Source organism: Agelaius phoeniceus, chromosome 20, assembly GCF_051311805.1.
Source record: "Agelaius phoeniceus isolate bAgePho1 chromosome 20, bAgePho1.hap1, whole genome shotgun sequence".
NCBI classification, from domain to species: Eukaryota; Metazoa; Chordata; class Aves; order Passeriformes; family Icteridae; genus Agelaius; species Agelaius phoeniceus.
In genome coordinates this window covers 4,421,341-4,449,068 of record NC_135284.1, presented here as the reverse complement: position 1 = coordinate 4,449,068, position 27,728 = coordinate 4,421,341, and the positions used below count along the sequence as shown (strand labels likewise).

General features: G+C 48.7%; 2 protein-coding genes across 3 annotated transcripts in view; one reads left to right on the top strand and one right to left on the bottom strand.

The window, feature by feature from the left end:
• Positions 1-301, bottom strand: part of SDF2 (stromal cell derived factor 2) — a 1,934-nt gene extending 1,633 nt beyond the window's left edge. Inside the window, exon 1 of the mRNA XM_054646865.2 lies at positions 28-301. Coding sequence (XP_054502840.2) covers positions 28-301 — 274 coding nt within the window. The remainder of the gene's footprint in view (positions 1-27) is intronic.
• SUPT6H (SPT6 homolog, histone chaperone and transcription elongation factor) lies at positions 218-27,728 on the top strand. 2 transcript variants are annotated; one of them, XM_077188872.1, is made up of 37 exons: positions 218-319; positions 5,516-5,647; positions 6,097-6,249; positions 6,403-6,473; positions 6,987-7,182; positions 7,876-7,960; positions 8,385-8,658; positions 9,832-9,933; positions 10,179-10,292; positions 10,772-10,861; positions 11,327-11,469; positions 12,104-12,255; positions 12,822-12,920; positions 13,085-13,214; positions 13,316-13,466; positions 13,851-14,005; positions 14,455-14,650; positions 14,855-14,994; positions 15,073-15,190; positions 15,286-15,362; positions 15,491-15,626; positions 16,028-16,165; positions 16,474-16,641; positions 17,266-17,393; positions 18,361-18,568; positions 19,005-19,152; positions 19,784-19,926; positions 20,674-20,814; positions 21,867-22,062; positions 22,196-22,434; positions 22,663-22,776; positions 22,889-23,013; positions 23,471-23,583; positions 23,972-24,049; positions 24,138-24,304; positions 25,496-25,677; positions 25,832-27,728. In XM_077188872.1, the coding sequence occupies exons 2-37, from the start codon at positions 5,539-5,541 to the stop codon at positions 26,016-26,018; spliced, it is 5,166 nt and encodes a 1,721-aa protein (XP_077044987.1). In that variant the 5' UTR covers positions 218-319; positions 5,516-5,538; the 3' UTR covers positions 26,019-27,728. The 2 variants fall into 2 exon arrangements, with proteins under 2 accessions (XP_077044987.1, XP_054502761.1); XM_054646786.2 differs by lacking the exon at positions 218-319 and adding an exon at positions 334-472.

Below are 27,728 nucleotides of genomic sequence, written 5' to 3'. Positions count from 1 at the left end.
GGCGGCGGGGGGAGGCGCGCCCATTACCGGAGCCGTAGCGCACATCGTGCGAGTGCAGCCGCACGTTGTGACGCACGTTGAGCAGCTTCACCACGGAGCCGCAGGTGACGGGCCCGGGGTCGCCGCGCCCCGCCGCGCCCAGCGCCGCCGCCAGCAGCGGGAGCAACAGCCGCAGCAGCACCGGCGGCCGCCGCGCCGCCTCCATCCCGCAGGAAGCGGAAGCGTGGCCGCTCCGCCCGCCGGGAGGTCGCGGCTGGCCCGCTCCGCCCCCCGCGCTCGCCGCCGCCGCCACCGCCTCCATTTTCCCTCGGCCCCTCGGGTAAGGCCGCGCCGGGCCCGGCAGGGCGGCGGTGAACGGAGGTCCCTTACTGGGACAAGGGCGAACCTGTGTTTGTCCCGGCCCGGGTGTCACGCCCGACCCGGCGCCGCGGCGGCTCCGAGCCCCGGTGGAGGCGGCAGGGACGTGCCCGAGGTTGGTGTCGGGCTGCGCCGCGGGCCCCGGTGCGGGGTGAGGCGGCGGCGGCCGCCCCGGTGGTGGGCGTGGGTGGGGCTGGAGCCTTCTGGGGTGGCGGCGGGCAGGGCCCGGGGGAGGCCGGGTGGTGGCCGGGGTCGGGGGAGGCTCCCCCAGGGCCGGGAGGTGCCGCAGCCGCCGCCCCTGCTGCAGCGGGGTAGCGCTGGCACGGTGGGTGGGGAGAGCTGTGGGTGTGAGGCGATGGCGTGGGGAGCATCGGGGGGCTTTTCTTGGAGTGGAGAAAAGAGTCTGACCTTCGTTTCTCGCCACACTGGTGGTCCTGGATCTCCCTGCGCTGTGGGTGTGATTCCCGGATCTCTGCTCCGCCGGTGTGATTCCCAGACCTCCGCATTAGGTTTTCCAAACTTCTATCGAGGTGCTCCATGAAAAGCCAAGGGCCTGGGAAGGCCCTTTTGGGTTTAATAAATGACTGAAAGGTATCAAGCCTTTGACTGGCACTCATAGTGGAGTGAGGATATTGCAGAGTTTCATAGTCATCTCTGCTGCTTTTTTAATTTTTTTTTTTCCTGAATACAATGATGTGGAGAAGGAAGGTTACTCCTAAATTATTTAGGATAACTAAATTGTGAGGTTATAGAGGCCAGATAACACTGGGTGGGAGTGCTAGTGTGGTAAATGAGATATGGCAGAAGGTGTAAGGAAGGTAACAAACGTCACAAAATTGGCTCTACATCAGCTCTTCTTATTCAGGGAAGAGCAGTAGGTGTCTCAAGAATTGTTTCTTTTAAAACGACTTCAACACCCCATTGTAGCCTAAGAGGGATGTTTTGAAATTACTTTAAAGGAGGAGAGAATGAAATAGAAAACATTGTTATGCTGCTGAGTAAATGGTTGGCAGTTTGTGTCCTGGCAGTTCTGGTTAGACCATCCCAAAAAGGGAGCGCTGGAAAACACAGGAGCAGAGCAGGTTTTTGGGCAAGCAAAGCCTTTGTGTCCTCACCTTAGAGGAGAAGCTTGCTGATAGAAGTTATGATCCAGGTGCATGAAGTCATGGGCAGGTCAGAGAAAGCAAGGAGGGAGCATCAGTTTTCTGTTTCTGACCGGAAATTGTGATGCAGCAGGGCTAAAATAAACAGGCGGAAGCGTTTTTTCACACAACGTGCTATTAAATGTGTCACCCTGCCACAGGACGTGCCGCCACCTGATAGCATCGGGGGCGGTGGGACCAGCAGCAGCATCAAAACCAACAAAGCAGGTATGGGAAGTTCCTGAGCTGTGGTGGCTGCCTGGACTTTCCCCATCATTGGTCCCCAGTCATCACTTCCCCCTGTGTTCCTCCCACTGAGCAGGGTGGGAGTGTCAGGTTCAGATGAAGACTTCAGAAATCTGGAAAACAGCTGTAAAAGCTAAATATAAAGTGATGTATTGCTGATATCAGGGCTGGCAGGCCCCAGTGGCCGTCAGAAGTCCATGTGGATACCAAGGAATGCCTGTGAGGAAGAGCTCAGCATTGAGGAGCCTGTGAGGGTAGTTTCTCATGGTAGGAGTGCCTTGCAGTGCTTCACAGGGATGTGTCTTTTAGGTTTATAGGCTTCAAATTAAAAGATGCCAAAATGATTTTGTCTGAGTTCTGTGGTGGGACATAGTCTGAACATCATTGCTTATTATTGGTGTTAAATCCACACATTGCAGGTCAACCATGGCTTGTTTTTTTTTTTTTTTTTTACTTTAAGAATACTGATAATGATTTAACTGAGAAATTCACTGAGAGCTTCAGGGGTATCTCTGCAGTTCATTTGGGTTTTTCCCAGTCAGACATTTGTTGTCAGTCTTGGACTCCAGTGGATGTACTTGGACTGTACTAAAATTAATTTCATGAGCATTTAATTGACAGAATTAATAGATTTGACTTCCTTAGGCTCTGCATTTTGAGTTGAGTTCCCCAGCTCTTTTATTCTCACAGAGCTTTCTGAATCCTCTGCAGTTTGACCCTTTGAAATGTGGCCATGAGAGCTGATGGTCAGTGCTGGCTTTGGCATTGTGGTTCCCTGGATCTGTGTGATCCTTAATGGACTGTGAGTTGAATCGTGAAGTGGCAGAGGTTAGAACCATCCCTGCCCAAGCACTCTCCCCTCCAAAAAAAAAAAGCCCACACAAAACAAGTGTTAATGTGGGATTGATGTAGTTTCTTCCACAAAGGATGAGGAGAAGTCAAGGGCTGTCTTTGTTGCACCCATGGTGTCCTAAAGCCAAGGTGAGCGCCTGGCTTTGTTGGTTTATGTATTCACACTGCTATCCTGAGGTTGATTGCTGAATAATAAATATATCTTGCTCTGAGGACACTGCTTGGTTATTCTCTGAACACCACTGAAGTTTCCTGCCTTCGATGGTGTCCCTGTAGCTGGGAGAGTGTCAGATGTTTCTGCTTTCCCTCACCCCACACCTGCTCAGGTGAAGCTCTTGAGGAACATTTCTATTCCCAATGTCCATGTTTTCTGTTCACACTGGATGTGTGAATGATTTCTGAAATCCTCAGGCTCTCACAAAGCAGCATTTGTTGTAAAGGCCCTGCCTCACCTCACAGAGTCTGCAGCCAATGTCCATCTTGGTCCTGCCCTGATCAGAACTCAATGGTCCCAGTTAAAAGGTGCTTGTGGACTCTGGATCAGTGCCACTGTGCCCTTGAGCTGAGCAAAGTGCAGACACTCCTGATCAGAACAGCTGGGCTGGCCCAACACTCCTAGGTCCAGAGTCTTTAAACCCTCCTCAGGTCTCTCCCTGTGTGACCACACCAAGTTCTGCCTCTGCACCTCTGCCCACTTCCCTGGCTTGTGTTGTTTCAAATTAAGGCCTTCCTGGCACAGAGGGTGGGAGAGGCACCTTTAATCAATATCTGATTTAATATATTGCATCTCTTTTCCATATTAAGTGACATCCGTGCTGTCCTGAGGTGAATTTTGCTGGAGCTGAAAGCACCTGGGTTTGTGGGTGGTTGGCTCATGTGGAACCTGCTTGGCTGGATCATTAAATAAGATGCTTTTCTCGAGTACTATTTGTTCCCTGTGTCCAGACAAATTTGAATTTACATGGACTAAAATTACCAGTAAATTTTAGGGCAAGTGATGAGGAAGAAAGTTGGAATCATGAGTTAAACACTTCACTGGCAGAGAATGGTGAAATTGGATGTGGTGCTTTGACCAGGTGGGTTTGTGTATTGATCATGGGCAGGAGATAAACAAGGTTATTAGACTTGGAAATGCTCTAGGAAAAGCCACTCAGCCTGCAGGTTTGTGTATGTTAATACACCCTGGTGAATACCTGGAGCAGGAGGATTGGTGAGAAAGTGTGAAGTTGGCAGAATATTCATACACAGGCTGATAAACATAATCCCTGTTTCTGTATTATGTGTACTCACATGATTCATCAGTGCCATTTGCATCAGGAACACACATTTAGCTGAGGATGTGCTGCCCTCTGAGGTGCTTTTCTGAGAGGATTACTTAAATACAAGTGTTTAACTTCTGAAGTGTTCTCTTGAGGATGGGGATCCCACACTGAACCAGAGCAGTAGCCTTGGCCTGCTGTGATTTCTGCTTGTCTGGAGCATCCTGCATAGAAGTTGGCCACAGCCACATATTCTGCAGCCAGGGAGTATGAGCTGCTCTCTCCACTCGTGTCTGAAATCTGGCAGAGGTCTTCCCCCCATCTTTGTTGTGGGTTTTCTTTAATGAGATATGGATGACACATTCTTTTGGAGCTGCTCGCATTTTAAGACTTAAAAGATCATCCAAGATCAGCCTTGGGCCTTTTAACTCTGACTGAGCACAAAGTCCCTGTTTTTTCTCCAAGTTGTTGTGTTTGTGCAGCAGATGTGTGGATCTTGGGGCAGAACAAGAAATCCTGCACACAAGAAGTGTCATGGCAAAGCCTTGATCAGGTTGTTCTGTATGGGACTGATTTCCTTCAGTGGGTTGTTTGCAGTGGGGAAATGATTATGGGAATTCTTTTCTCATCTTTTTTTCCTCTGCTGTTTTTGCATGTTTGTGTGTTGAATTACATCAGATGTAATATAACATGGAGTTTTTGGCTTTAGATCTGACACTTCTGAACTGCTTTTTGTACTGCTCCTTCCCAAAGGCCTGTACTTCTTCCTGGGCTGGCATTTTCATCCTCTCAGCCATTTGAGAAGTTCATTTGGTTTTCCTCATAGCTGACTCTTGTACGGTTCAGTTGTTTTGATGTATATAAAAGGGAGGTAAAAAAAAAACTTCCTTTGAAAATTTCAAAAATATCAATGAGTTTTGTAACCACCAGAAGTGGAAGGGTCAGAGAAACAGAACTTGGCAAACACTTTCCTTTGTGCCAAGCTTGATTTATGTTGTGTCCAGAAACCCCAGTTGGGAAAAGCATCAAACAAAAGGTTCTGGATATGAAAAACACACTGGTTTTGTAGTTTTCTTGTTGCTTCCTCAACTCTGGATGGAGGCCCCTGGCATGGAACATCCTGGCTGTGGTCTGGTTTGTGGGCAGCCACAAACCCCCTGCCCCAGCCCAGGACCCCCAGACCCCTCCCCAGTTTGCTCTGGGGGCTCTGCAGAATCGCTTACGGATGGCGATTGTGGCTCAGTCAAAACCCTTTCCAGGGTCAGCCTGGCTTCATTAAGTGAGTGAGGATTAATCATATTAAGATCCTAATTAGCTGGGCTGTATGCCTGGCACCGTGCAGCATCAGTGGGAGCCTTCCCAGCGCGTGGGAGGGCGTGGATGGGCCGGAGGCTCTGGCTGTGTGCACGTTACAGGAGCCACGGGTGCTGCTGTGACAGCCCTGCCCTCCTCACCCAGACACGGGCTGGCAGCTCTTGGCTGCTGCCTAATCTCTGGTGACAGGGATGTCCAGGCAAGGTGGACACTGGGTAATTCAGGGCCTCTGTAGCTAATTTGAAACCCTTCTTGCTTTAGCTGCCTTCTCTCCAAAACCTGAAGGGGGAAGTGCTTGTATTCTGCTTGCTCAGCTGATGCCAGGGATGTTTCCTCTTTCCTCAGCTGCTGTCTGAGAGGTTGCAGCCATGTCTGACTTTGTGGAGAGCGAAGCAGAGGAGTCAGAGGAGGAGTACAACCAGGATGGGGAGGTTGTACCCAGAGTAACCAAGAAGTTTGTAGAGGAAGATGAGGATGGTGAGTTTGCTGAATTGTCTGTGTTCATTGCTGTTCTGTTCTGCATTCTGTGGCTCTGCAGATGGAGCAATAACTGTGCTATAACAGCAGGGCCATCTGTAGTCAATAATCTCAGCTGTTTGAGTGCTTCCTTTCCTCCAAGTGCTCCAAGTGGTATTTATAATTGGCAATAAAAATACGCTGCTTCACCCTCATGGGATTTGCAGTCACAGTTTGATAGTAAATGGTAAAAGCAGAGGAATTCTCCCAGTGTGACCACTCCACCTGTTCCCTCTGCAGAGAGAGCACGAGACAAGAAGTGGGGATCTGGCAGGAGCAGCTGGCTGGGTTCTGTGTCAGTAAAAGTGTTCAGTTAAAACTCTGTGTGGATGGTGTGGAGGAAGATGCTGCTTGCACAGGTCCCAGTGGATAACCAGTAAGTGTCTAACACGTGCTGCTCTTCATCCCAGATGAGGAAGAAGAGGAGCTGAACCTCGATGATCAGGATGAGCAGGGGAACCTGAAAGGATTCATTAATGATGATGATGATGAGGAAGAGGAAGAGGAAGCCAGTGACTCTGGAGACTCTGAGGATGACGTTGGCCACAAAAAGAGAAAGCGCAGTGAGTTTTGTCATGCTTGGTACTAGCAGGGCATGGGGTAATGCTGGCAGAGAGCACCCTCTGCCCTGGTCTGTGTGAGCTGTACCCTTTTGGGTGAGTGCATTCCCAGATTAGCAAAGGGAGAGTGTAACTTGGCTCTGCTGTCTTCTCTAGCTTTTGATGACCGCCTGGAGGATGATGACTTTGACCTCATTGAAGAAAACTTGGGCGTTAAAGTCAAAAGAGTGAGTTGTGTTCCCATGCTGCTGTTAACGGTGTGGGGTGTTTTAGCACAGGGGAGGGTGGGCTCCAGCCTGGCATGAGCAGACAGTGCCTCACACCAGCTCCTGCCCTCTTGGAAAGGGAGAGCTGAGTGCTTGAAGGAAGCGGGATCTGTCCCTGCCCAAGCGACTGGGACCTGGCTTCCCAGAGTTTGCAAAACTTTTTTCTGGTGCCTAAAGTCTGCTGTGATCCTCCCTTTCCACCTCTTCAGGACAGTCTCATCTTCCATCCCTGTGTGGTGCCAACCTCAAGGTCAGCACAGGCTGTTATGGGCTCTAAAGCTCTTTCTGAAACATTAGAGTCACATCAACCAGGCCAGCACTGGTGGTGACAGCATGCAAGTGACACAGCTCCCAAGGGGGTGGCTCCTCTCCCCTGTGTGCCTGGGCTCCATCCTGCTCCCTCCCAGGTGCCTGCAGAGGAAGTGCAGTGTTGAGCCAGGGGTTGTGAGCACTAACAAGGAATTGTCCTTGCAGCAAAAATTCAGGCGCGTGCGAAAAATGTCTGATGATGAGGATGATGAAGCAGAAGATTATGGAAAGGAAGAGCACGAGAAGGAAGCCATTGCTGAAGAAATCTTTCAGGATGGCGAAGGCGAGGAAGGAGGGGAAGCTGTGGAAGCTCCTGTTGCTCCACAGGAAGAGGAAGAGGAGGAGGAGGAAGATGAATCTGGTGAGTGTGGATGGTCAGTTACATCCAGTGTTTGTCCTAGGATTAAAGAACAGGAACAAAGTTCAGACTTTCTCTGAACTAGAAGTATCTAAAAGGCTGTGACCCTGTCATGGTGAAGCTCTTATTGTTCTGATTCGTGCAGTCCTTAGAATTAAATATTTTTGGGTGAATATTTCTAGGTTTGGTTTGTCTGTCTGAACCACTTTGTGCAGGAGCACATAATGTGTGCTGAAGTCTTGAACACCTCCCCTAAGCTGCCTCAAAAATGAAAATGCATCAGAGGAAGGCGCTCAAGGCAATGTTTAGTACCTCATAGCACAATACATGCCTGCCCTGCCTCTCTTCAGCATCAGCCTCTCACTGCTGCTACCTTACCAAAAAAGTTTCAAGAATTCTTTCTACTGTCCAAAGCAGCCAGGCCTTTCCTGACTGTATTTTCAGTGCACTGAGCTGCAATTCAGATGGCTTTGCCTGGAAGTTTGTCTGGAAGTTTGTTCCAGCTTGTTACTGTGGTTCAGGCTCCTGGACTCTGTGAGATTGCTGTAGGAGATGCTGTGGGGAGCTGGGCAATCTGACAGCCAGCAGCAGCCTAAGTCTGTGGTGGAGGCTCATAGTTGCACTGGCTGAGCTTTGTCAGAGGTACCAGTTCTATATGTGAGTTTTCTGATCACTAAATTGTTTCTCAATGTCCAGACATTGATGACTTCATTGTGGATGATGATGGACAACCTCTGAAGAAGCCAAAATGGAGAAAGAAGCTTCCAGGATACACAGATGCGTAAGTATTGATTGGTAGTTGGCCTGGAGCCTTGAAAATAGTGCTCAGCTTATTTGGATCTTGCAACTGCAGAGTGATTCAGCTTGTGGTTGGGTACTGCTGTCTTTTTCCCAGAAGAAACCTGGTAAATTTAGACACAGAGCTTTTAGTGTGTGTGATTTCTGAAATGTGTGGCTCCTTCCTTTTTTCCCTTTTCCCCTGGATTTTTTTAAAGGGATACCAAAACCAGGCCCTTAAGAGAAATATTTACAGTAAAGCTCAGAGTTAAAACTCCAATCATGGAGTACTTCTCCATGACTTTTTTAGCCTGGGTGGAAAACTAAAGCTTAGACTTTGTGTTGCTGTAAAGACATTCTGTGAACTGTTCCGTGCACTGTGGGGCTGAACAACACGTTTGTTTTGGTTTTGTTTTTTTGCTTTCCAGTGCTTTGCAGGAAGCCCAGGAAATCTTTGGCGTGGACTTTGACTACGATGAGTTTGAGAAGTACAACGAGTATGATGAGGAGATGGAGGAGGAGTACGAGTACGAGGATGAGGAGGCGGAAGGGGAGACGCGCGTGCGGCCCAAGAAGGCGGCCAAGAAACGCGTCAGCCGCCGCAGCATCTTCGAGATGTACGAGCCCAGTGAGCTGGAGAGCAGCCACCTCACAGACCAGGACAACGAGATCCGCATGACAGACATGCCTGAGAGGTTCCAGGTGAGGCAGAAAAGCATTTTGGCTCCCAGGCTTGGGACCTGCAGGCTGGCAAGCTGCTGGATGGATTTTGGAATATCTTTTCCCCACTTTGACGACCTTACCTGTCAAATGTACAGGCTAAAACTGCATTCAGAAATATCAGTGACATTGGAGCTGTTGTACCTGTGTGAATCTGGGTTTAGCTCCAGTTACAGCTTCCCTGTGGCCACTGGGTGCCAGTGTTGCACTGCTGAAGTGCAGGGCTTGGGCTCTGCTGAGATGGCTTTGTGCTGGGTGATGGTAGCAATCCCTTGAGCTGGATATATGGAGAGCAAGATGCAGTGCCAGAGAAGACATGGGAAGGTTTCTAGCTTACCTGTATGCCAGCCAACACACAACTGCTGTAACCAACTTTACTGAAGGTGATGAGACTTACACTGCTCTCAGTACAAGGTGCTGTTTGTGCTGTGAGGAATCCTTCTGGTGTCTCATATTTTTGTCTTAATTTTACACTATATTCAGATTTTCACTGAAAAATCCACCTCCCTTTAGTGTATATTAGTGTAATTCTGTGCAGAGGTTCATTACCCTTCTCTGAAATGGCATGTGTGAAGCTGCCAGTTTTCCAAAGGAACTTTTTTCCCCATGCCAATCTGTGCCACAAAAGGAAATGCTTTCTGTGATGGTGATTGTAGGTAACCTGTTCACACATATTGTCATCTTCATGGATGTCAGTGGTGATTAGAGCAGCACCTCTGAAAGAGAAGTGGCTGAGACTGAGTGCCCAGAGAGGCTTTGGAACTGCTTTAGCTTTTGTTATTCTGTGGCTGCAGCCACGAAGTGGTAGCAAGGCACAGATAAATTGGAGCAGAGGATGTAACTGCAGAAAATTTGGGTGTCTGGTGGGAAATGGAGATGTCCTCACTTGATTTTCACAGCAGACTTTGCACCATTGCAGGCCTTTCCACAAGCCTTTGACAGGATTGTAGCTGCCTTTATCTAGTGTAAAGCTGATGCAGTTTCCTGTGTGCTCAGAAGGTGCAGACATTGAAGTGATATCCTTGGCACCCCATAGGTGGGGGTCCCCAGAGGTAACCTGTAACTCAAAACAATAATTTCCAGGCTTCTTAGAAACATAACAGTGCAAGCCCTGGTGTTGCATGTGCCTGTGCTCATGGTGTTGTCTCTTCCCAGCTGAGATCCATCCCAGTGAAGAGTGCTGAAGATGATGAGCTGGAGGAAGAAGCTGACTGGATTTATAGGAATGCCTTTGCAACTCCCACCATCTCCTTGCAGGTAAAGGATTGTGCCTTGGACTTGTTCCAGGGCTCTCCTGATAGGAACGTGGTGCCCAGTCCCACCTTCATTTCTGGTTTTGAGCAGGTCATTTAATGTGTGTGTCTTTGTTTCTGCATCCACGAAACAGAGCAAAAAAGAACAAAAAACGTTGAAAGAACCACAGTTTCTCAGCCTTAACCTGGGGCTCTCTTTTAGAGGTTCAGCTCAGGAGCAGAGTGAACACAATGTGTTTTCCTTTTCAGGAAACTTCTGACTACCTTGACCGTGGACAAGCCAGCAGCTTTGGCCGCAAGGGGCCCAGCACCATCCAGAAGATTAAAGAAGCCCTGAATTTCATGAGAAATCAGCATTTTGAGGTAATTCACAACTTTTCATAGTTACCAAGGTCTGTCTCCTTTTCCTGACAAGATTAGCAGGGCTGCTGGAAACATTTAGGGCACACAGAAGGGGCTGAGTTACCATCCCTGGTTGCCTCTCCTGTGATGAAATGATGTTCCATCAGGAACTGCAATTTTATGTGAGCTGTGGCAATGCATGTTTCTAAGGCCTGTTTGGCAGAGCTGCTGTCATTATCTTTCCCTGATTGTGGACAAATTGAGACTGAATGAGGTGGGGGAATTGCTCTTGAGCCTTGCTTGTTCCATCCAGTCTGTACTCTGAGGTGTTCCCTGATGTTGCAGAAGTTTTTTGGCCTATGTGATGTATTCTTTGGTGGAGTAAGAGCTGCCTCATTAGTTGGTTGTTCCACATGGAGCAGGAGCTCTGTCTGGGCTCCTGGGTGCCAGGGACAGCCCAGTCCCCTGATCAGGGCTGATGAGTCTCATTTCTGCCCCAGGTCCCATTCATCGCCTTCTACAGAAAGGAGTATGTGGAGCCAGAACTACACATCAATGACCTGTGGAGGGTCTGGCAGTGGGATGAGAAGGTGAGGAATATTTTAATTTCTGGTTCTCACATCAACGTTTGTCCTCCTACCTAGCCTGATACTTTCAGCAGTTTGTTTTGGCCATGTTTGGGGCTTTTACCCACATTTTTTTGCTTTTTTTGCTGTTGTATGATAGTAAAGGGTTATCTGACAAAAGAGGATTCCAAAAAATCCTTCTCCTTCACTGAGTTCCTTTTGTGTAGTGACATTTCCTGCCAGCAGTGCAGGTTGCTTCTCTGCTATCAGATCCAAACCTGAATTTTGGTTTTCTCTGTTATTATAATACATCTCTGAGATGAGAACTGCCACATGTCACATTTGGCTTTGGCTGTGGATGACAATTTTAATGATCATTTTGAGATGACAAATATCCCAAAATCCTGGAAGTCCCTGTTTGGGAAGGGAGGAGAGAGGTAACACACTGCAATGGGGTGTTTCACTGGAATTCTTTTGCTCCTGTGTCAGTGGACCCAGCTGAAGATCCGCAAGCAGAACCTGACTCGACTGTTTGAGAAGATGCAGGCCTACCAGTATGAGCAAATCTCTGCTGACCCAGACAAGCCCTTGGCTGATGGAATAAGGGCCCTGGATACTACTGACATGGAGAGGTAGGATGCCAGGACTTCTACATTCATTCCAAAATTACTTAAAATGTCCATTGACTTGCCCAAACAGCACAGGCACTCCGGCCACTGTGGTTATTAATTGTTGTGGTGTTGTGGGTCTTAGGACAAGGTGAGAGATGAGAATTGACTTCAAATTCTTAGAAGATTGATTTATTATTTTATTATATATATTATATTAAAAGAAAATTACATACTAAAACTATACTAAAGAAATAGAAAGGAGACACCAGAAGGCTAGACAGGAATGAATAATAAATTCTTGTGACAGATTCAGAGAGTCTGACACAGCTGGCTGTGATTAGTCATTAATCAAAAACAATTCACATGTTGAGCAAATAATTTTTCAAATCACATTCCAGAAGAATAAAACATAGAGAAGCTGAAGCTTCCTAGCTTCCCAGGAGAAGAAATCCTGGTGAAGAAATTTTTCAGAAAATATGGCAATAACAGGCCACTGCAGAGCACCCACAAAGCCAATAATGAGAAATACTTAAAATTCTTTTGGGAGCTGAATGCAAGGGCTCTTCTTCTGCCTGACCTGAGTCAGAGCAGGTTCCTTGAGTGTTCTGAGCATGACCTAGCTGCAGGCAGGGTGTAACATGCTGGCTTTCTGTAGGCTGAAGGACGTGCAGTCCATGGACGAGCTGAAGGACGTGTACAATCACTTCCTGCTGTACTATGGCAGAGACATTCCCAAGATGCAGAATGCTGCCAAGGCTGCTCGCAAAAAGCAAAAGCGTATCCGGGAGGATGGTGAAGAGGAGGAAGGTTTGTCTCCCCACATTTGATAGTTTTCTCCTTGTGGACTGCTTGAAAATCATGGTTTGAAAGAATAGGAAGAAAGTTTATTGAAATGCACAATGCATCTCTGCTGGTCATTCTGTCTCAAGTTAGTTCCTGGTCTTTAAGACACCTTTGAAAATGTTTAGGTTTGCCACACAAAGTGCTTTCCAAATGCACAATGCATCTCTGCTGGTCATTCTATCTCAAGTTAGTTCCTGGTCTTTAAGACACCTTTGAAAATGTTTAAGGTTTGCCACACAAAGTGCTTTCCAGTAGATTATGAATGCCACCCCTTGTGGCAGGGGTGGCATCAGCGAACTTGATGTGTGTTCTAATGTGCAACCCAGAGATATTCCTATTAAAACTGCAAGAGTGACACTGAAGATAGTGTTTTTCCAACCCTGAATAATTTTAAGGCCACTGTTACCTTTGAGATGGCTTGGTGGGGTTTAGGGGCTCTGTTGCACAGTGTAGGTTGTGTTTAATCTCTTTATTGTGCTTCTGACATGCTCCAGCTGTCTGGATGCCTCTGTAATGTATCCTTCCTGCAGGTGAAGGGGAGGATGCAGAGGATGATGAGCAGAAGGGGCCTGAGCTGAAGCAGGCTTCCCGAAGGGATATGTACACCATCTGCCAGGCAGCTGGGCTGGGTAAGGCTCTGCTCTGTCCTGCTGAGCGTGCAGTGGCCTGGCCCACACGCTCTGCAGGGTGCTGTGACTCACCTGTGGAAGGAAGACTGGTGGTTTTGCTCACTATTAACTACAATACCCATGTCCTCATTGCATTTTGTTTGTTTTTTTTTTTCTTTTACCAGATGGCTTGGCTAAGAAATTTGGTCTGACACCTGAGCAGTTTGGAGAGAATCTCCGAGACAGTTACCAGCGTCATGAGACAGAGCAGTTCCCTGCAGAGCCCCTGGAGCTGGCCAAGGATTATGTGTGTAGGTCAGTGTGGGGGGGTCTCTGTGGGGTTACTGTGGATGTAACACAAGTGAGGGGATCTGGGGACGTTCTTCTAAGGCTTCACGTTGCCTTTTTGCCTGCAGTCAATTCCCAAGCCCAGAAGCAGTGCTGGAAGGAGCTCGGTACATGGTGGCTTTGCAGATCGCCAGGGAGCCCCTGGTCAGACAGGTCCTGAGGCAGACTTTCCAAGAACGAGCTAAAATCAACATTACACCAACCAAAAAGGGGAAGAAGGTAAGGAAGGGAGCTCTGACTCTGTGGGTCAGTTCAGGGAAGGATCTAAATAACATACAAATGCTTGTTCTCCCATGTCAGTGGCAACTCTGAATAAATCTCAGAGCAGCACTGAGCTGGGCTGTTGCAGAGCCCAGCTCAGCAGTGTGCTGCATTTTTAGTCTCAGCAATTTACCAGATGAGATGTTGCCTTCAATTATTGAAACAGTCTCTGTTTCTCTGGGACTGGAAAGCAATTCCACTGTGTCCTGCTGGGGCAGGAAATGTAGACTGGCAGGCATAGGGCTGAGGGGGTATTGAATAAAAACCATTGTCTGCTGTGGCATACAGAAGGATCTTCATGAATGCCCTGTGTGCATGCTGACTGTCTCTCCTCTTTCCCAGGATATTGATGAAGCCCACTATGCCTATTCCTTTAAATACATGAAGAACAAGCCTGTGAAGGAGCTGAGAGATGACCAGTTCCTGAAAATGAGCCTGGCAGAGGATGAGGCACTGCTCACCATAGATATCAGCATTGACATGAAAGGAGTGGAGGGGTGAGTTCCCACTGGCTGTGCCATCCCTGGCTTGGCAGAGCTCGTTCATGCAGTGCTCTTTGAGCACCTCTGTAACCCAAATTACTTCTGAAAGTTATGGCCTGGTAGTTTCCTGCACCTCAAAGTCAAGCAGCCTCTCAGGGTCTTGCTTTTTTCGTCACCTTGTTGAGAACTTTAGCAAACATCTGTCTTACTCACTTGAAAGCAAACTCAGAAACCTTGGAATCTTCGTGCTTGTTTCCCAACTAGCTTAGTTCCTTCCCTGCACATCTGAGTGGCCACACTGTGCAATATGGCAGTGATCTCTCTACAACATCACTTCAGCAGCTAAAGCAGCATCGGATGGGAGGGTTGGCTCTTCCCTAATTTTTCCAAGCAGCTGCCTGAATCTGAATCTGCCATGCAGGTGTCTGGAGCCTTTCTGTATCTCCTCTTCTCCTTTCCTGCAGTTATGGCAGTGACCAGACGTACTTTGAGGAAATCAAGCAGTTCTATTACCGGGACGAGTTCAGTCACCAGGTGCAGGAGTGGAACCGGCAGCGCACCATGGCCATCGAGCGCTCCCTCAACCAGTTCCTCTACGTGCAGATGGCCAAAGAATTAAAGAACAAGCTCTTAGTGGAGGCCAAGGAGTATGTCCTCAAGGTGAGATGAGGCAGAGCTGGGCTTACAAACACTGGCAGCCCTGCAGTGTTCTGGAGATAGCTGCTGACAGCTCATACACAAGTTCTGGGGGAGGAGAAAGAGGCAGGGGTTGAATCAGGTTCAACCTCTCTTCCAGAGGAGGGTTATGCCAGGCCCCTGCAGTGGATTTTCTCACTCCTCTTTGTCCTTTCTCTGCTCTCCCAGGCTTGCAGCCGCAAACTGTACAACTGGCTGAAGGTTGCTGCATACAGGCCAGATCAGCAGGTGGAGGAAGATGATGATTTCATGGATGAGAACCAAGGGAAGGGGATCCGGGTGCTGGGCATTGCCTTTTCATCAGCCAGGTAGGAGGGAGGGAATGGTGTCTGGATGCATGTCCAGCTTTAGCAGTCTTCCATGTCTGAGTGATCTCTGTTTGACAGGGACCACCCTGTGTTTTGTGCCCTCGTTAATGGAGAGGGTGAGGTCACAGATTTCCTCCGACTGCCACATTTCACAAAGAGAAGGAATGCCTGGCGTGAGGAGGAGAGGGAAAAAAAGGTGAGCCTTGGTGCAGCTGTCACTAAGAGGAATGCAGGTAGCCCAGAACAGAAACCCTCTAGCTGTTCTACTCTGATTTCTACTTTCCTTTCCAGGCTCAGGATATTGAAACATTGAAAAAATTCCTCCTGAACAAGAAGCCTCACGTGGTGACAATTGCAGGCGAGAACAGGTCAGTCTTTGTGCTGCTTCCACTTGCCAATCTCCTTGCAGTCCTTTCCTTGTGCCTGTTTATATTTCACTGTTTCCAGGACCCAGCTCTATGCTCTCCCCTCAGTCCTCTTGGTTGTGTCTCCCTAGGGATGCTCAGATGCTGATGGAGGATGTAAAGAGAATTGTTCATGAGCTGGACCAAGGGCAGCAGCTGTCCTCAATCGGAGTGGAGCTGGTGGACAATGAACTGGCCATCCTCTACATGAACAGCAAGAAGTCTGAGGTGAACCTTCTGCTACTCCCTTAGTCCCTCCCTTAGTCTGTTGCTCATTCATGCTGTGTCATCCTCCATTTGTTGTGCTGGCCTTACATCATCCTCTGTCTCATATGATCCATCTGGACAGTCACGTACTGATCTTTGGATCAAGGCAAAACATCTTAGGCTTCCCTGAAGAGATCAGCACCAGCAGATGCACAAAGTGGATATTGATGTAGTTGGAAATTAGTGAGATTGTTCCATTACTAATTGCATAAGAGCTCCTGGGACCCTTTGACCTCAGCTTTTTTTGCTGTGAGCACCAAGTGCTTCCTTGCTGCAGTCCCTGTCTGAAGTGTCTTTGCTGCTTGTGGCACAAAGTGTGAAAGCACCACGAGGGTTTTCCCTGGTTCTGTGTCCTGTTGCAGAATGAATTCCGGGATTACCCCCCTCTGCTGCGCCAGGCCGTGTCCCTCGCTCGCCGCATCCAGGACCCCCTCATTGAGTTTGCCCAGGTCTGCAGCTCTGATGAGGATATTCTCTGCCTGAAACTCCACCCTCTGCAGGTAAATTTTTCCTTGGGCAAGAAAGATCCTCTGCAAGAGAAAGCAGCCTGTGAGGGTTTGCTTTCAAAGAAAAGGTTTCCAGGTTAAACTTGTGCAAGTTCTGCCTGTTCTGTGCCATATTTAGGCTACACAGCACCTTCCTTTTTTTTTTTTTTTTTTTTTGCTTCTTTCTCATAAGCCTTTAGGCTGTTCTCAGGGGTAGCTGAGGTGCAACGCAGCTCCTGGGTGCCAGTGTGTTGTGTTTGGCTCGTGGCAGAGGGTTGCACAGACCCATCTTTTCCAGGGCTAACACCTCTTCTCTCTGCCAGGAGCACGTGGTGAAGGAGGAGCTGCTGAACGCGCTCTACTGCGAATTCATCAACCGTGTGAACGAGGTGGGGGTGGATGTGAACAGGGCCATTGCTCACCCCCACAGCCAGGCTCTGCTGCAGTACGTGTGTGGCCTGGGACCACGCAAAGGCACTCACCTGCTGAAGGTATGGAGGCTTCTGGGCCTGCCTGCAAAAGCAGCACATCACCAGCTGACAGCTCTGTTGATGTGTTTTTACCTCGCCGTGCCTTGCCCCGAAGCTACATGTGGACTTGTGTCCTTGAGAAACACAAACAGCTCAGCAGATCCATCAATCCCAGCCAGCTCCCAAACCCACAGGAATGGATGTGCTGTCAGAGTGTCAAGACACCTCCACAGTGTAGAAAACACGAGGCAAGGAGCCAAAGCTTTTCCTGAGAGTTGGAGCCTTGATGATGTGGAATCATCATCTCTCACACAATGTTGAGACACTGGCAGGGAGCAACAGCTTAAGAGCTGTGATGGGCGTGTGTCAGATGCTTTAAACACTGCAGTGTGAATCCTCTGCTTTTTTTTCCCCAGACAAAAACAATTTGGGTTGGAAGGGACCTTAAAGATCATCTAATTCCAACCCCTGGCCATGGCCACAGACATCTTCCACTAAAGCAGGTTACTCAGAGCCCCATCCAGCCTGGCCTTGAACAATTCCAGGGATAGGAAGTCCACAATCTCTGTGGGCAATATTGTGTTTGAATAGCAGGGTTTATACTCTTGGCTCTCTCAAGGTTTTTATTCTTGCCTCTCTCTGCAGATCTTAAAACAAAACAACACCCGTCTGGAGAACAGGACCCAGCTGGTTACGATGTGTCACATGGGACCCAAAGTGTTTATCAACTGTGCTGGCTTCATCAAAATTGACACAGCATCACTGGGTGATAGGTGGGTATTGGGTTGTATTTGATCTCCTGGGAGGTCGGTGTGAGTGACAGGGTGACACAGTGACCTTCCCTGAGTCAGTGTTCCCCAGAGTTTCTGTGTGGCCCCTCTGATTTTAGGCCAAGTTCAGGTATTGCTGGTTATTAATCTGATTCTTACAGGCAGCTAAACTTGCACAGCAGCAGTGTGAACTGCAGAACATTAATTATATGGTTTGTTCTGGTGTGAAGGACTCTTTGTGGTCAAGAGGAACTAAACTAAAACCAATTGTTCCCTAAAATAGTTGTTGTGGAGTCATCAGTAACCCATGGGCACTTCCGTTTAATTTCTGCCTGGTCCTTCCAACAGTATTTTATTTTTCTAAAGTTTCAAACTTGAGAAATAACTCAGCAATTTGTCTTCCTCTTAAGCCAATAGTAGTACTGGGAAGTTTATAGAGCATTAAGTTACTGGTAACTGCACAAGAGGTGTTTTGAGGACAGCTGTATCCTTGTTTCTGACTAGAAACATGCTTTCTCCAGGTGTTTTTGCCTTTGAAAAGCAATGTGAGAAAGAACACCTGCATGAATCCCTACACAGAGTGATCCAACCCTTCTAGATCCCTTGATTCTTGCAGGATACAAATCCCAGAGCTGCTGGGGGTACAGTGTAGCCCATCCAAACAGCTCATTGGCAACACTGAATCTGTGTGAGGAGAGGAACTCTGAGAGCTGTGTGCTCACAGAGCAGCTGTAGTGTGCAGGGATCAAATCCACCCAGCATCCAAAATACCTGGCTGTGTCTTTGGAACTGCAGACTGGAGCTTGCCAGGTCTTGCCTTGGCTCCTGTTGGTTTAGCAATGAATAATTCAGTGTCCTTTCTGGAGTGCTTTGTTCCATGGAGGGGCAGCAGTGCTGCTCAACAATGTGCTTGATCACTGAGCTGCAGGAACAGCTCAGAGCCCTGATCTGAACATTGGTTTTGTTTCAGCACTGATTCCTACATTGAAGTCTTAGATGGCTCTAGGGTCCATCCTGAAACCTATGAATGGGCCAGGAAAATGGCAGTGGATGCCCTGGAATATGATGAGTCAGCTGAGGATGCAAATCCTGCAGGAGCTCTGGAGGAGATCCTGGAAAACCCCGAGCGCCTGAAAGACCTGGATCTCGATGCCTTTGCTGAAGAACTGGAAAGACAGGTGCACTGGGGGTTCCTGGTGCTGAGAAACAGAGGAGAAGCTCTGCTGCCCAGCTGAGATTCTCATGTTTTATAGCTTTATCCTTTTTGGGAGCTGGGCATTAGCTGTGCTGTCGTAAAATGCATAAATGGCCACAATGAGCAGTCAGCGTCTGACAATGGCATGCAGTAAATGCTTGCAGAAAGTACACTTGGGGCAGGGAACAGTAATTAACCATTTAAGCTCTTCTCCCTGAAGTTTCTTCTAAATATGTTTGTCCTTTTGACCTCCTCAACATCCTGTGACCGAGTTTCACCATTTGTTAGTACCTGCTGCACTTCCCTTTTTTAAATTTGCTATTTCATAATTTGCTTGAGTTCTTCCAAAACTTACACTGGATTCCCTACTGACCTTCTTCCTGCTGCTCATGCCTTTATAACCTCTGAATCCCACACAGGGCTATGGTGACAAGCACATCACTTTGTATGACATTCGAGCTGAGCTAAGCTGCAGATACAAGGACCTGAGAACCCCGTACCGTTCTCCCAACACAGAGGAGGTCTTCAATATGCTGACCAAAGAAACTCCAGAGACATTTTACATAGGTACATCCCTGTTCACATCCCTGCTTTCAGTCCTCCTGAGTTGACACAGGATGTGTGAAGGTGGGGCAAAGGGATCTTAGTGAGTGTGTGTGATGGTGTTCGCAGGGGTCTTAGGAGGAGGGAAGAGACGAGGATCTGACTCCATGTTTCAGAAGGCTTGATTTATTATTTTATGATATATATTATATTAAAACTATACTAAAAGAATAGAAGAAAGGATTTCATCAGAAGGCTGGCTAAGAATAGAAAAAGAATGATAACAAGGGCTTGTGACTGACCGAGACAATCTGGACAGCTGGACTGTGATTTGCCATTAATTAGAAACAACCACATGAGACTAATCACAGATCCACCTGTTGTGTTCCACAGCAGCAGATAACCATTGTTTACATTTTGTTCCTGAGGCCTGTCAGCTTCTCAGGAGAAAAAATCCTAAGGAAAGGATTTTTCATAAAACATGTCTGTGGCAAGCGTGATGCTGGGACAGTGCTGTGGTGGAGTGTGAAGCAGCTTTTCAAGTACTTGTGTGACCTCCTAACACCTTCATGCATGAATAACAACCTTAGATGGAGGGAACTGCCCAGCTCTGCAGGTTTTCATTCTTTCCTTCCCCTCTCCCATCACCCCACAGGTAAAATGATCATCTGCAATGTGACTGGGATTGCCCACAGGCGCCCACAGGGAGAGAGCTACGACCAGGCGATACGGAATGATGAAACTGGCCTTTGGCAGTGCCCCTTCTGCCAGCAGGACAACTTCCCAGAGCTCAGTGAGGTGGGGCTGCTTCTCCTGCCTTTCTCAGGGGGCTGCTATCAGCAGAAAGTCAGTTATGTAGGGTTTGGTAGACAAGGAATCAGAGCCAAGATTGTGTCCGCAGTGCCCCAGGATCCCAACCTGATGTGGCTTTTGGCTGTAAATAAAATCTGTTGCACTTCTGACTAATTGCTTCAATATAGATTTGACAGGTCTTTTATGGCTGCATTATGGCTTTTAGAGTGAAATGGACCTGGGGCTAAGCTGACCAGTTCTTTGCAGACACATAAAGCGTTCTTGTTTGTGGTCTGGGATTGTGTTTTATGTATGCAGAGAAATTGCCTGTGACACTGAGAACAGAAGGCTCTGCCACCTTCTCAATTTTAAGAACTTATCTGGACCACCTGCTGCTTAATGCAGCTGTACTTTAGGTCCCTTCTAAACACTGTGAATTCCAGCCTGGGTAATCCATGACTTTAAACCCCTATAGTGTTCATTAGAGACCAGCCCTGGCTACAGGCTGCTGTTCAGGGTCTAAAAATGTTCTGACCTTCCTGGTTGCAATGTCCCATAAGCTGAGCAGAACTGGAGGAGGAAGATTGCATTACTGGGTAGCATTTGTTGAAGTCTTCTGTCCCCTGCCCTTCCACAAGTCTCTGCTGGCTGCACCACTTTGCTGACACAGCTTTTGGACTTGTTTTGAGTATGAGCTGCTAGGGCTATTTTGTTTCCATGCTGAATGATTTATTTGCCTTTGCCTTGCTCAAGGTTTGGAACCATTTTGACAGCGGTTCCTGCCCAGGTCAGGCCATTGGAGTGAAGACACGTTTGGATAATGGTGTTGCTGGCTTCATCCCAACAAAATTTCTTAGTGACAAGGTGGTCAAGAGGCCAGAAGAAAGGGTGAAGGTATGAAAGCAGTGGATTTTCACACTCCCAGCGAGAGCTGGAAGAACCTGAGTTCTCTCTTCAGAGTTTGGTTAATAACACTGTTCTTAAATGACTTTTCTGACCTTATTTTCATGTAAGGACTTTAAATCAGCAGGAAGTTCAGGTTCTGGTTAGTGTCCTTGTCCCACAGTGCAAATCTCCCTTGGCAGCTGGTGGGACCCTGTTAATCAGTTAACACATTGTGCTGCAGGAGGATTTATTGTTGTCTGGCTGGAGTCTGGGTTTAGGAGACCAGAAGGCTTTCTAATGCAGAGCTGCCCTTTGTTTCTGGCTTTCTAAAGAGTTCACAGAACTGCTTTTGGACAGGCAAAGGTCATTTTCCCTCTTCTAGCTTTTTCTTCCCTCTCCATTAATTTGTGGGGGTCATCAGAGTTACTGGTCCTGCTCAGGACAGAGTTCTTAAAGAAATGGAACAACACCTTTTTATCACATAATAAAATAGTGGTTTAACATCTTTGCTGTCTTTTGGGGTCCCCAGCAGGCCATGCAGGTGATGGATAATCCTGTAAGCTCAGAGGTCTCAGCATTTCTTTAAAGAATTATTAATTAACTTCATTATGGTTAACTGAGCTAAGACATTGCAGTTTTTGTGGGGGGATTTTCTGCCTCACATTTTATTAGAGCAGTCCTTTGGGTGTCTGCTTCTGAATACATATAACTGCTTTCTTGCACATCTTGAAGTCCAGTTTTGCTACTCCCATTGTGAAAGATATTTCAAATAGAAAAGGTGATTGTCCTGACCTTCCAGACGTGCAGTTTTCTGGATGTGACCAGTGTGGAGAACTGCCCATTTTCCCCCTCAATCTCTTTTGATTCTGGTAATTTTTGGGATCGGTTGACTTCCAGTTTGTGTAGAAAAATCACTTTTAAAGGTTGTATCAGTCTGAAATAGCTGAGGTGATTTGTACCTCCTCAGTGCCAGCAGGATCCCACATGGATTGTTCTGTAGCACAGGGATTCTGGTGTATCAGCCAAACCTGCCACTCACCTTGGCTGCACCTCCTCTGCAGGTGGGAATGACCGTCCACTGCCGCATCATGAAGATTGACATTGAAAAGTTCAGTGCAGACCTGACCTGCAGGACCTCAGACCTGATGGACAAGAACAATGAGTGGAAACTGCCCAAAGACACCTACTACGACTTCGACTCGGAGGCAGCAGACCACAAACAGGAAGAAGACATGAAAAGAAAGCAGCAGAGGACAAGTGAGTTCTCTTCATCTCTCTCTCCCTTGTAATTCCGGCCTCCCCAGGCTGCTCCAGGACAATCAGCACAATTAGGTACAGTTGAATGAAAGCGGTTCCTCTCGGAAGGCTGAACATTCCCTTTGTTCCCCAGCGTACATCAAGAGGGTAATTGCTCACCCATCATTCCACAACATCAGCTTCAAGCAAGCAGAGAAGATGATGGAGACCATGGACCAAGGGGATGTGATCATCCGGCCGAGCAGCAAAGGGGAGAACCACCTGACTGTCACCTGGAAGGTCAACGATGGCATCTACCAGCACGTGGACGTCCGGGAGGAGGGCAAGGAGAATGCCTTCAGCCTGGGCTCCATGCTCTGGATCAACACAGAGGTAAAGCCCTGCAGAGCATGCCTGGGAAAGGGAATGATGTATTTTACAAGCTGACACAGCCCTTCTGTCCTTGTAGCTGCTTTCACACTCTTGTCTTTTCTCACTCTTCCAATACATTCTCTGGATCCTTGGACAATACTTGTTGGTTTTTTTTCCCCTCAAGCCTTGCTGTGCAGAGTGTATAATCAAATACCCCCTAAATACCTCTTTATATGTGTTTGTTCAAAGGAGTTTGAAGACCTGGATGAAATTGTTGCTCGTTATGTCCAGCCAATGGCTTCTTTTGCCAGAGACCTGTTGAACCACAAATACTATCAGGACTGCAATGGTGGAGACAAGAAGGTGAGACAATCCCAGGATGTGGTAACTGCTTAGGAGGATATCCATGGGCTCTGTGTGCTGCTGAAAATGTGGGCTCCCCTGGAGCATTTATCTTCTTTTTCTCTCTAATTAGAAGCTGGAAGAGCTGCTGATAAAGACCAAGAAAGAGAAGCCAACATTTATTCCATACTTTATTAGTGCCTGTAAAGACCTACCTGGTAAATTCCTCTTGGGATATCAGCCTCGAGGCAAACCAAGGTAAGTGAGAGGCAAGCCCAGCATCTGCACTGGGTACTCCCAGTACCAAACCTCAGCTGACTGCTGCCAGTTTTTCTTCCAGCTCTGTCAAAATCCCTGTAAATCACACCTCCTCTTTGCCAGGATTTGGCCTCCTGACAGTGGAGGACCCAATTCTAGCAGTAAATCTCACCCAGGAGACTCCCATGTTTCTTAACCATCTGGCTGCCATGAGCAGCACTGCCCTGTGCTGTGGGTGTTGTGGGAGTGTAGGCAGGGAGGGATGGGTTTTTCATGGAAAAGCAGATTTTTTCATGGAAAGGCAGGGTAGTTTGAAGCAATTGTTTGAAGATAAAGTGCCTTGGGTGGATCTATCTGTTCATTATGAGGCTGTGGTTGTAGTCCATGCCTGTACTGAGTGTGACCTGTCTTGTGAGTGGCTGGCACATGATGTCTCACGCTGTCCCTGCTCTCCCAGGATAGAGTATGTGACAGTGACTCCAGAGGGATTCCGCTACCGGGGCCAAGTCTTCCCTACTGTGAATGGACTTTTCCGATGGTTTAAGGATCATTATCAGGACCCTGTTCCAGGTGAGCAGCCTAAAACTTCAGTGCCTCAGCTGTTCGTTTGTCACACAATAGCAGGGACAGTTATTAAAGGACAGTTCCATCTCCCTTGTCCCAGAAATGTGTCCTAGGATTTTTCTGTGTGTGGGAAGTTTCTGAGCAATGCTTGAAATGTTTGGCTCCATGCACCAACCCACTGAGAGCTCCCCTGAGAGTTAATCTTTCATCAAGTGGGCTGTGCAGCAAAGTCAGGACCAGTCCCTTTCCTCTCCTTTGTCTCCCCCACCATACAATCCAGCACACACCATTCCCTGGTACCAAACCGTCATGCCAGAGCAACTTCAAATCCTGAATTTCAGACCAATGGCTGCTCCTCCAGGAGAATTAATCAACCTCTTGGTATTTTACACAGGTATCACCCCCAGCAGCAGCAGTCGGACCAGGACTCCAGCCTCCATTAATGCTACTCCAGCTAACATCAACCTGGCAGGTCAGTGCAAGCCATTCCCAGTTGGGATTGGGATGTGAGCTGCTCCTCCACGCTCCACTTTTCTTAATGCAGCGTGTCTCCCTTGCAGACCTGACACGTGCAGTGAATGCTCTGCCACAGAACATGACCTCCCAGATGTTCAGTGCCATTGCTGCTGTGACAGGCCAGGGACAGAACCCAAATGCCACCCCAGCACAGTGGGGCTCCAGCCAGTACGGCTACGGAGGCAGCGGAGGCGGCAGCAGCGCGTACCACGTAGGTGTCACTTCAATTTCTGCTGGCTTCTCCTTGCTGCTAAAACCACTGGGAGCCCAAGGAATCCCTCACTGCCTGGGGTCCCCCAGTCCTGGTTTTGTCCCCTTGGTGCTGCACAGGCTGGATTCTTGAACCAGGTTTCCTTTTGCCTCATGTGACTGGAGAAATGAGGCGTGTAACACAGCCCTGCTCCGGGGAGAGTTGGAGCAAGGAGCAAACTGGTCTGGCCCCCAAGGAATGTGGCAGGGTGAAGAGGGGGGATCCAGCAGTGAGGGCACACAACCTTCTGATTGTGCCCCTGAATTGGCAACGTGAGCTGCCAGTGGAGGAGATTAGCTGGGAAGGTATGCGCTGAGTTTGCAGGGCTTTTCAGCTCAGCGCTAATCTCTGAGCTGCACCAGGGGGAACACCTCAGCCTGACCCACCACCCAGGGGCTTTGCAGGGAGTAAGATGGAATTGGACAGTTTTGGCTCATGGTAAAGCCTTTCTTGATGTGTGCCTGCTCCCAGCCCACTCTGCAAGCTCCCAGCTGGCACCAAGGCAACTTCCAGCTGCAGAAGGACTGAGGAGCCTGGGTGCAAAAAACACACCCAGGGTGCAAAAAACACACCCAGCTGTTGCACCCTAAGAAGAGATGCAGCAAGACAAGGCTTGCAGGGAGGATGATCCTCCTTGGGAGGCTTTCAGGAAGTTTGGCACAGTAAATGCTGAGCTGAGGATAGGCAGGGACTGTGGATAACTCGATGTATTAATCATCAAGACATCTGAAAAAAAAGGGAGGTGAACACCGGGAGGCAAAGGCACTAAGCTCTTCAAGGGACAAGAAGCCAGCTGGCTTGGGTTGTGGGAGGGAGCCATCCTAGGAGCTGCTGCACTTTCTCTGCAGCCTGCAGAGGAAGAATTTATCTGTTCTTTGTGCCTGCTGCAGGATGTCGTTGCTGCTGGCTTGCCCCAAGTGTTTGTGGTGTCCCTTGCCTTTGCTTGGCTCCAGCATCTCCCCCTGGGCTGAGCAAGGAGGGCAGGCTGTGCTGGCCCAGTTCTCAGGGGTGCAAATGTGCTGTGCTCAGCAGGGCTGGGGGCATGCAGAGTGAGGGTGGGCACCCTCCTGGGCGAGCAGGGCAGTGCAGAACCCCTTCAGCCTGGCAAGGTCCACCCTCTGTCCCCTGACAGCCTCTACTCCCTCTCCACAGGTGTTCACAACTCCAGCACAGCAGCCAGTGGCCACCCCTCTGATGACCCCCAGCTACTCCTACACTACTCCCAGCCAGCCCATCACCACACCCCAGTACCAGCTGCAGGCCAACACCACGCCCCAGTCCACCCAGTCCCAGTCACAGCCCTCCTCCAGCTCCAGGCAGAGGCAGCAGCCAAAGTGAGTAGCTCTGAGTGCTCCTATCCCTATCCTGTCTCCATTGCTGTTCTTGGTTTTTTTGGAAGCAGCATGATGGGGTTATTTCATCCCGGGCAGGGAGGGAGGGTGGGGAAGTTTCCTTGTCACTTCTCACGGTGTCCCCGTGTCCTTGCAGGACCAACACCCACGCTGCCATCGACTGGGGCAAGATGGCCGAGCAGTGGCTGCAGGAGAAGGAGGCTGAGCGGAGGAAACAGAAGCAGAGGTTGACCCCTCGGCCCTCTCCCAGCCCCATGATCGAGAGCACGCCCATGTCCATCGCCGGGGACGCCACGCCTCTCCTGGATGAGATGGATCGATAGGACCTGACACCCGACACCTCCACTCCCTTCTCTCCCAGCAAGGGGGAAGGAGAGGGAACAATAGGAAGCGACTTCCCTTAGACACATAACTCCTGTTTTATACGTCGTGGGATGGTGGGAAATGACTCTTGGTGATGTGCACCTGAGCGAGAGAATAGACTTGGCAGGGCTGGTTTAAAAATATATACTATATATAAGAAAAATATATCATAGAAAGGAACACTGCATCGGCCTCTGCGTTCTAGGCTCCGGTTTTGAGGCACCTTTGGGAACTTAGCAAAGCAAACGTGAGGTCAAAGGAGTCTGTCCTTGTACATGCACAGCACTCTGCTTTCACCCCAAAGACTGGGAAGCAAATGGAGCTGAAAGTGCATTGCCCTGGAGTGAGCCTGTTTCCTTTGGATTCTCCCAAACCCTGACTGTCACCTCCCCTCGTCCCGAGACCACAAAGCAAAGTCGTGGGGGTTGTGACAAACGAACCAGAGTTCTCACAAAGTTCCTGTTGTTGTTTGCTCCATGTTTTCATGCGTGACGGGCTCAGCAGAGCCTGTGCCAACCCCAGCTGTGTCTGGAGGGGTCCAGCACAGCAGCTCGGGGTCTTGCTGGAGATGCAGCTGTTGTACCAAAGGCTTGCTCTCTCCTCTTTGGCTTCTTTTGGAACAATATTTATTTAGTTTTGATTATTTTTTTTTAAACAGACTGCGAAATAAAGCGCCAGCCTGCGGCAGCTTCCCCAGACAGACACGTGGGATAAAGCAGCACGGAGCAGCCCGGAGTGCATGGCCTCCTCCTCTGTACCCCTTCCCCTGCCCAGCTGTAACCAAGAGGGGTGAATAAATAGAGTTTTTACTGAATGCTAGCTCAGAGGTTTTCTGCCTGCACCCTGCCCTTCCCTTAGGATTTGCTCAGAGCAGAGTTGCTCGGTGGAAGTCGATGCTCCTCCTGCCTTTGTTGCTTGGTGTTGCCCTCTGTGTGCTGCAAGTTTCGCAGAGAAGCTGATTTCTGTTGTTAACAAATAAGGTTTTGTTATGGATCCACCACATGGAGACATCACACTGACATCGGGGGCAACTCCCTGTGGCTGTGGGAGAGGGAGAGACACTGGAAGAGGGATAAAGTGGATAAAGAAGCAGCCCAGTGTGGGATTGTCCACAGAGGAGAGACATTTCTGAGAGGGAAAGTTCCTGCTGCACACACTCTCCCCTCTCCTGCTTTGTTAGTAGGGATTTTCTATGGAAGCAGAGTCTTTGTTCCTTCCCAGTGCTCCTGGTCAGCCTCCTTTGCTAGGAAATGAGCAGGAACAGCAGATCTTAGGAAACAAAGCTCTTCTTTGCATGTAAATGCTCCTGAAGAATGGCAGCGACCCGGGAGACAAAGCAAAGCTCTTTGCACAGAGAAATGCAGGTCCTGGCTTCAATGCCATCCCCTCTGCAGTGCTGAGGGGCTGACAGGGTCCTGTTCCTCCCAAAGCCACCCAGGCCAGTGGGGAGAGCCGTGGGCTGGGGCCCACAGCTCCAGAGTCACAGGTGGCTGAACCTGGCGCTATTTTCTTATTTCACGAGACTCTACGATAGGAATTTGACTGGGAGCAGCTCCTTACTGGTTGGACCTGAAAGAGGAGGCTAGTTGTGTGTTGTTGCCTCCTTTCTGGCTGTTTTTGTTTTTAGTTTTCCCTTGCTGTCAATAAAAGTTCTACTTTTGGGAAGCTGC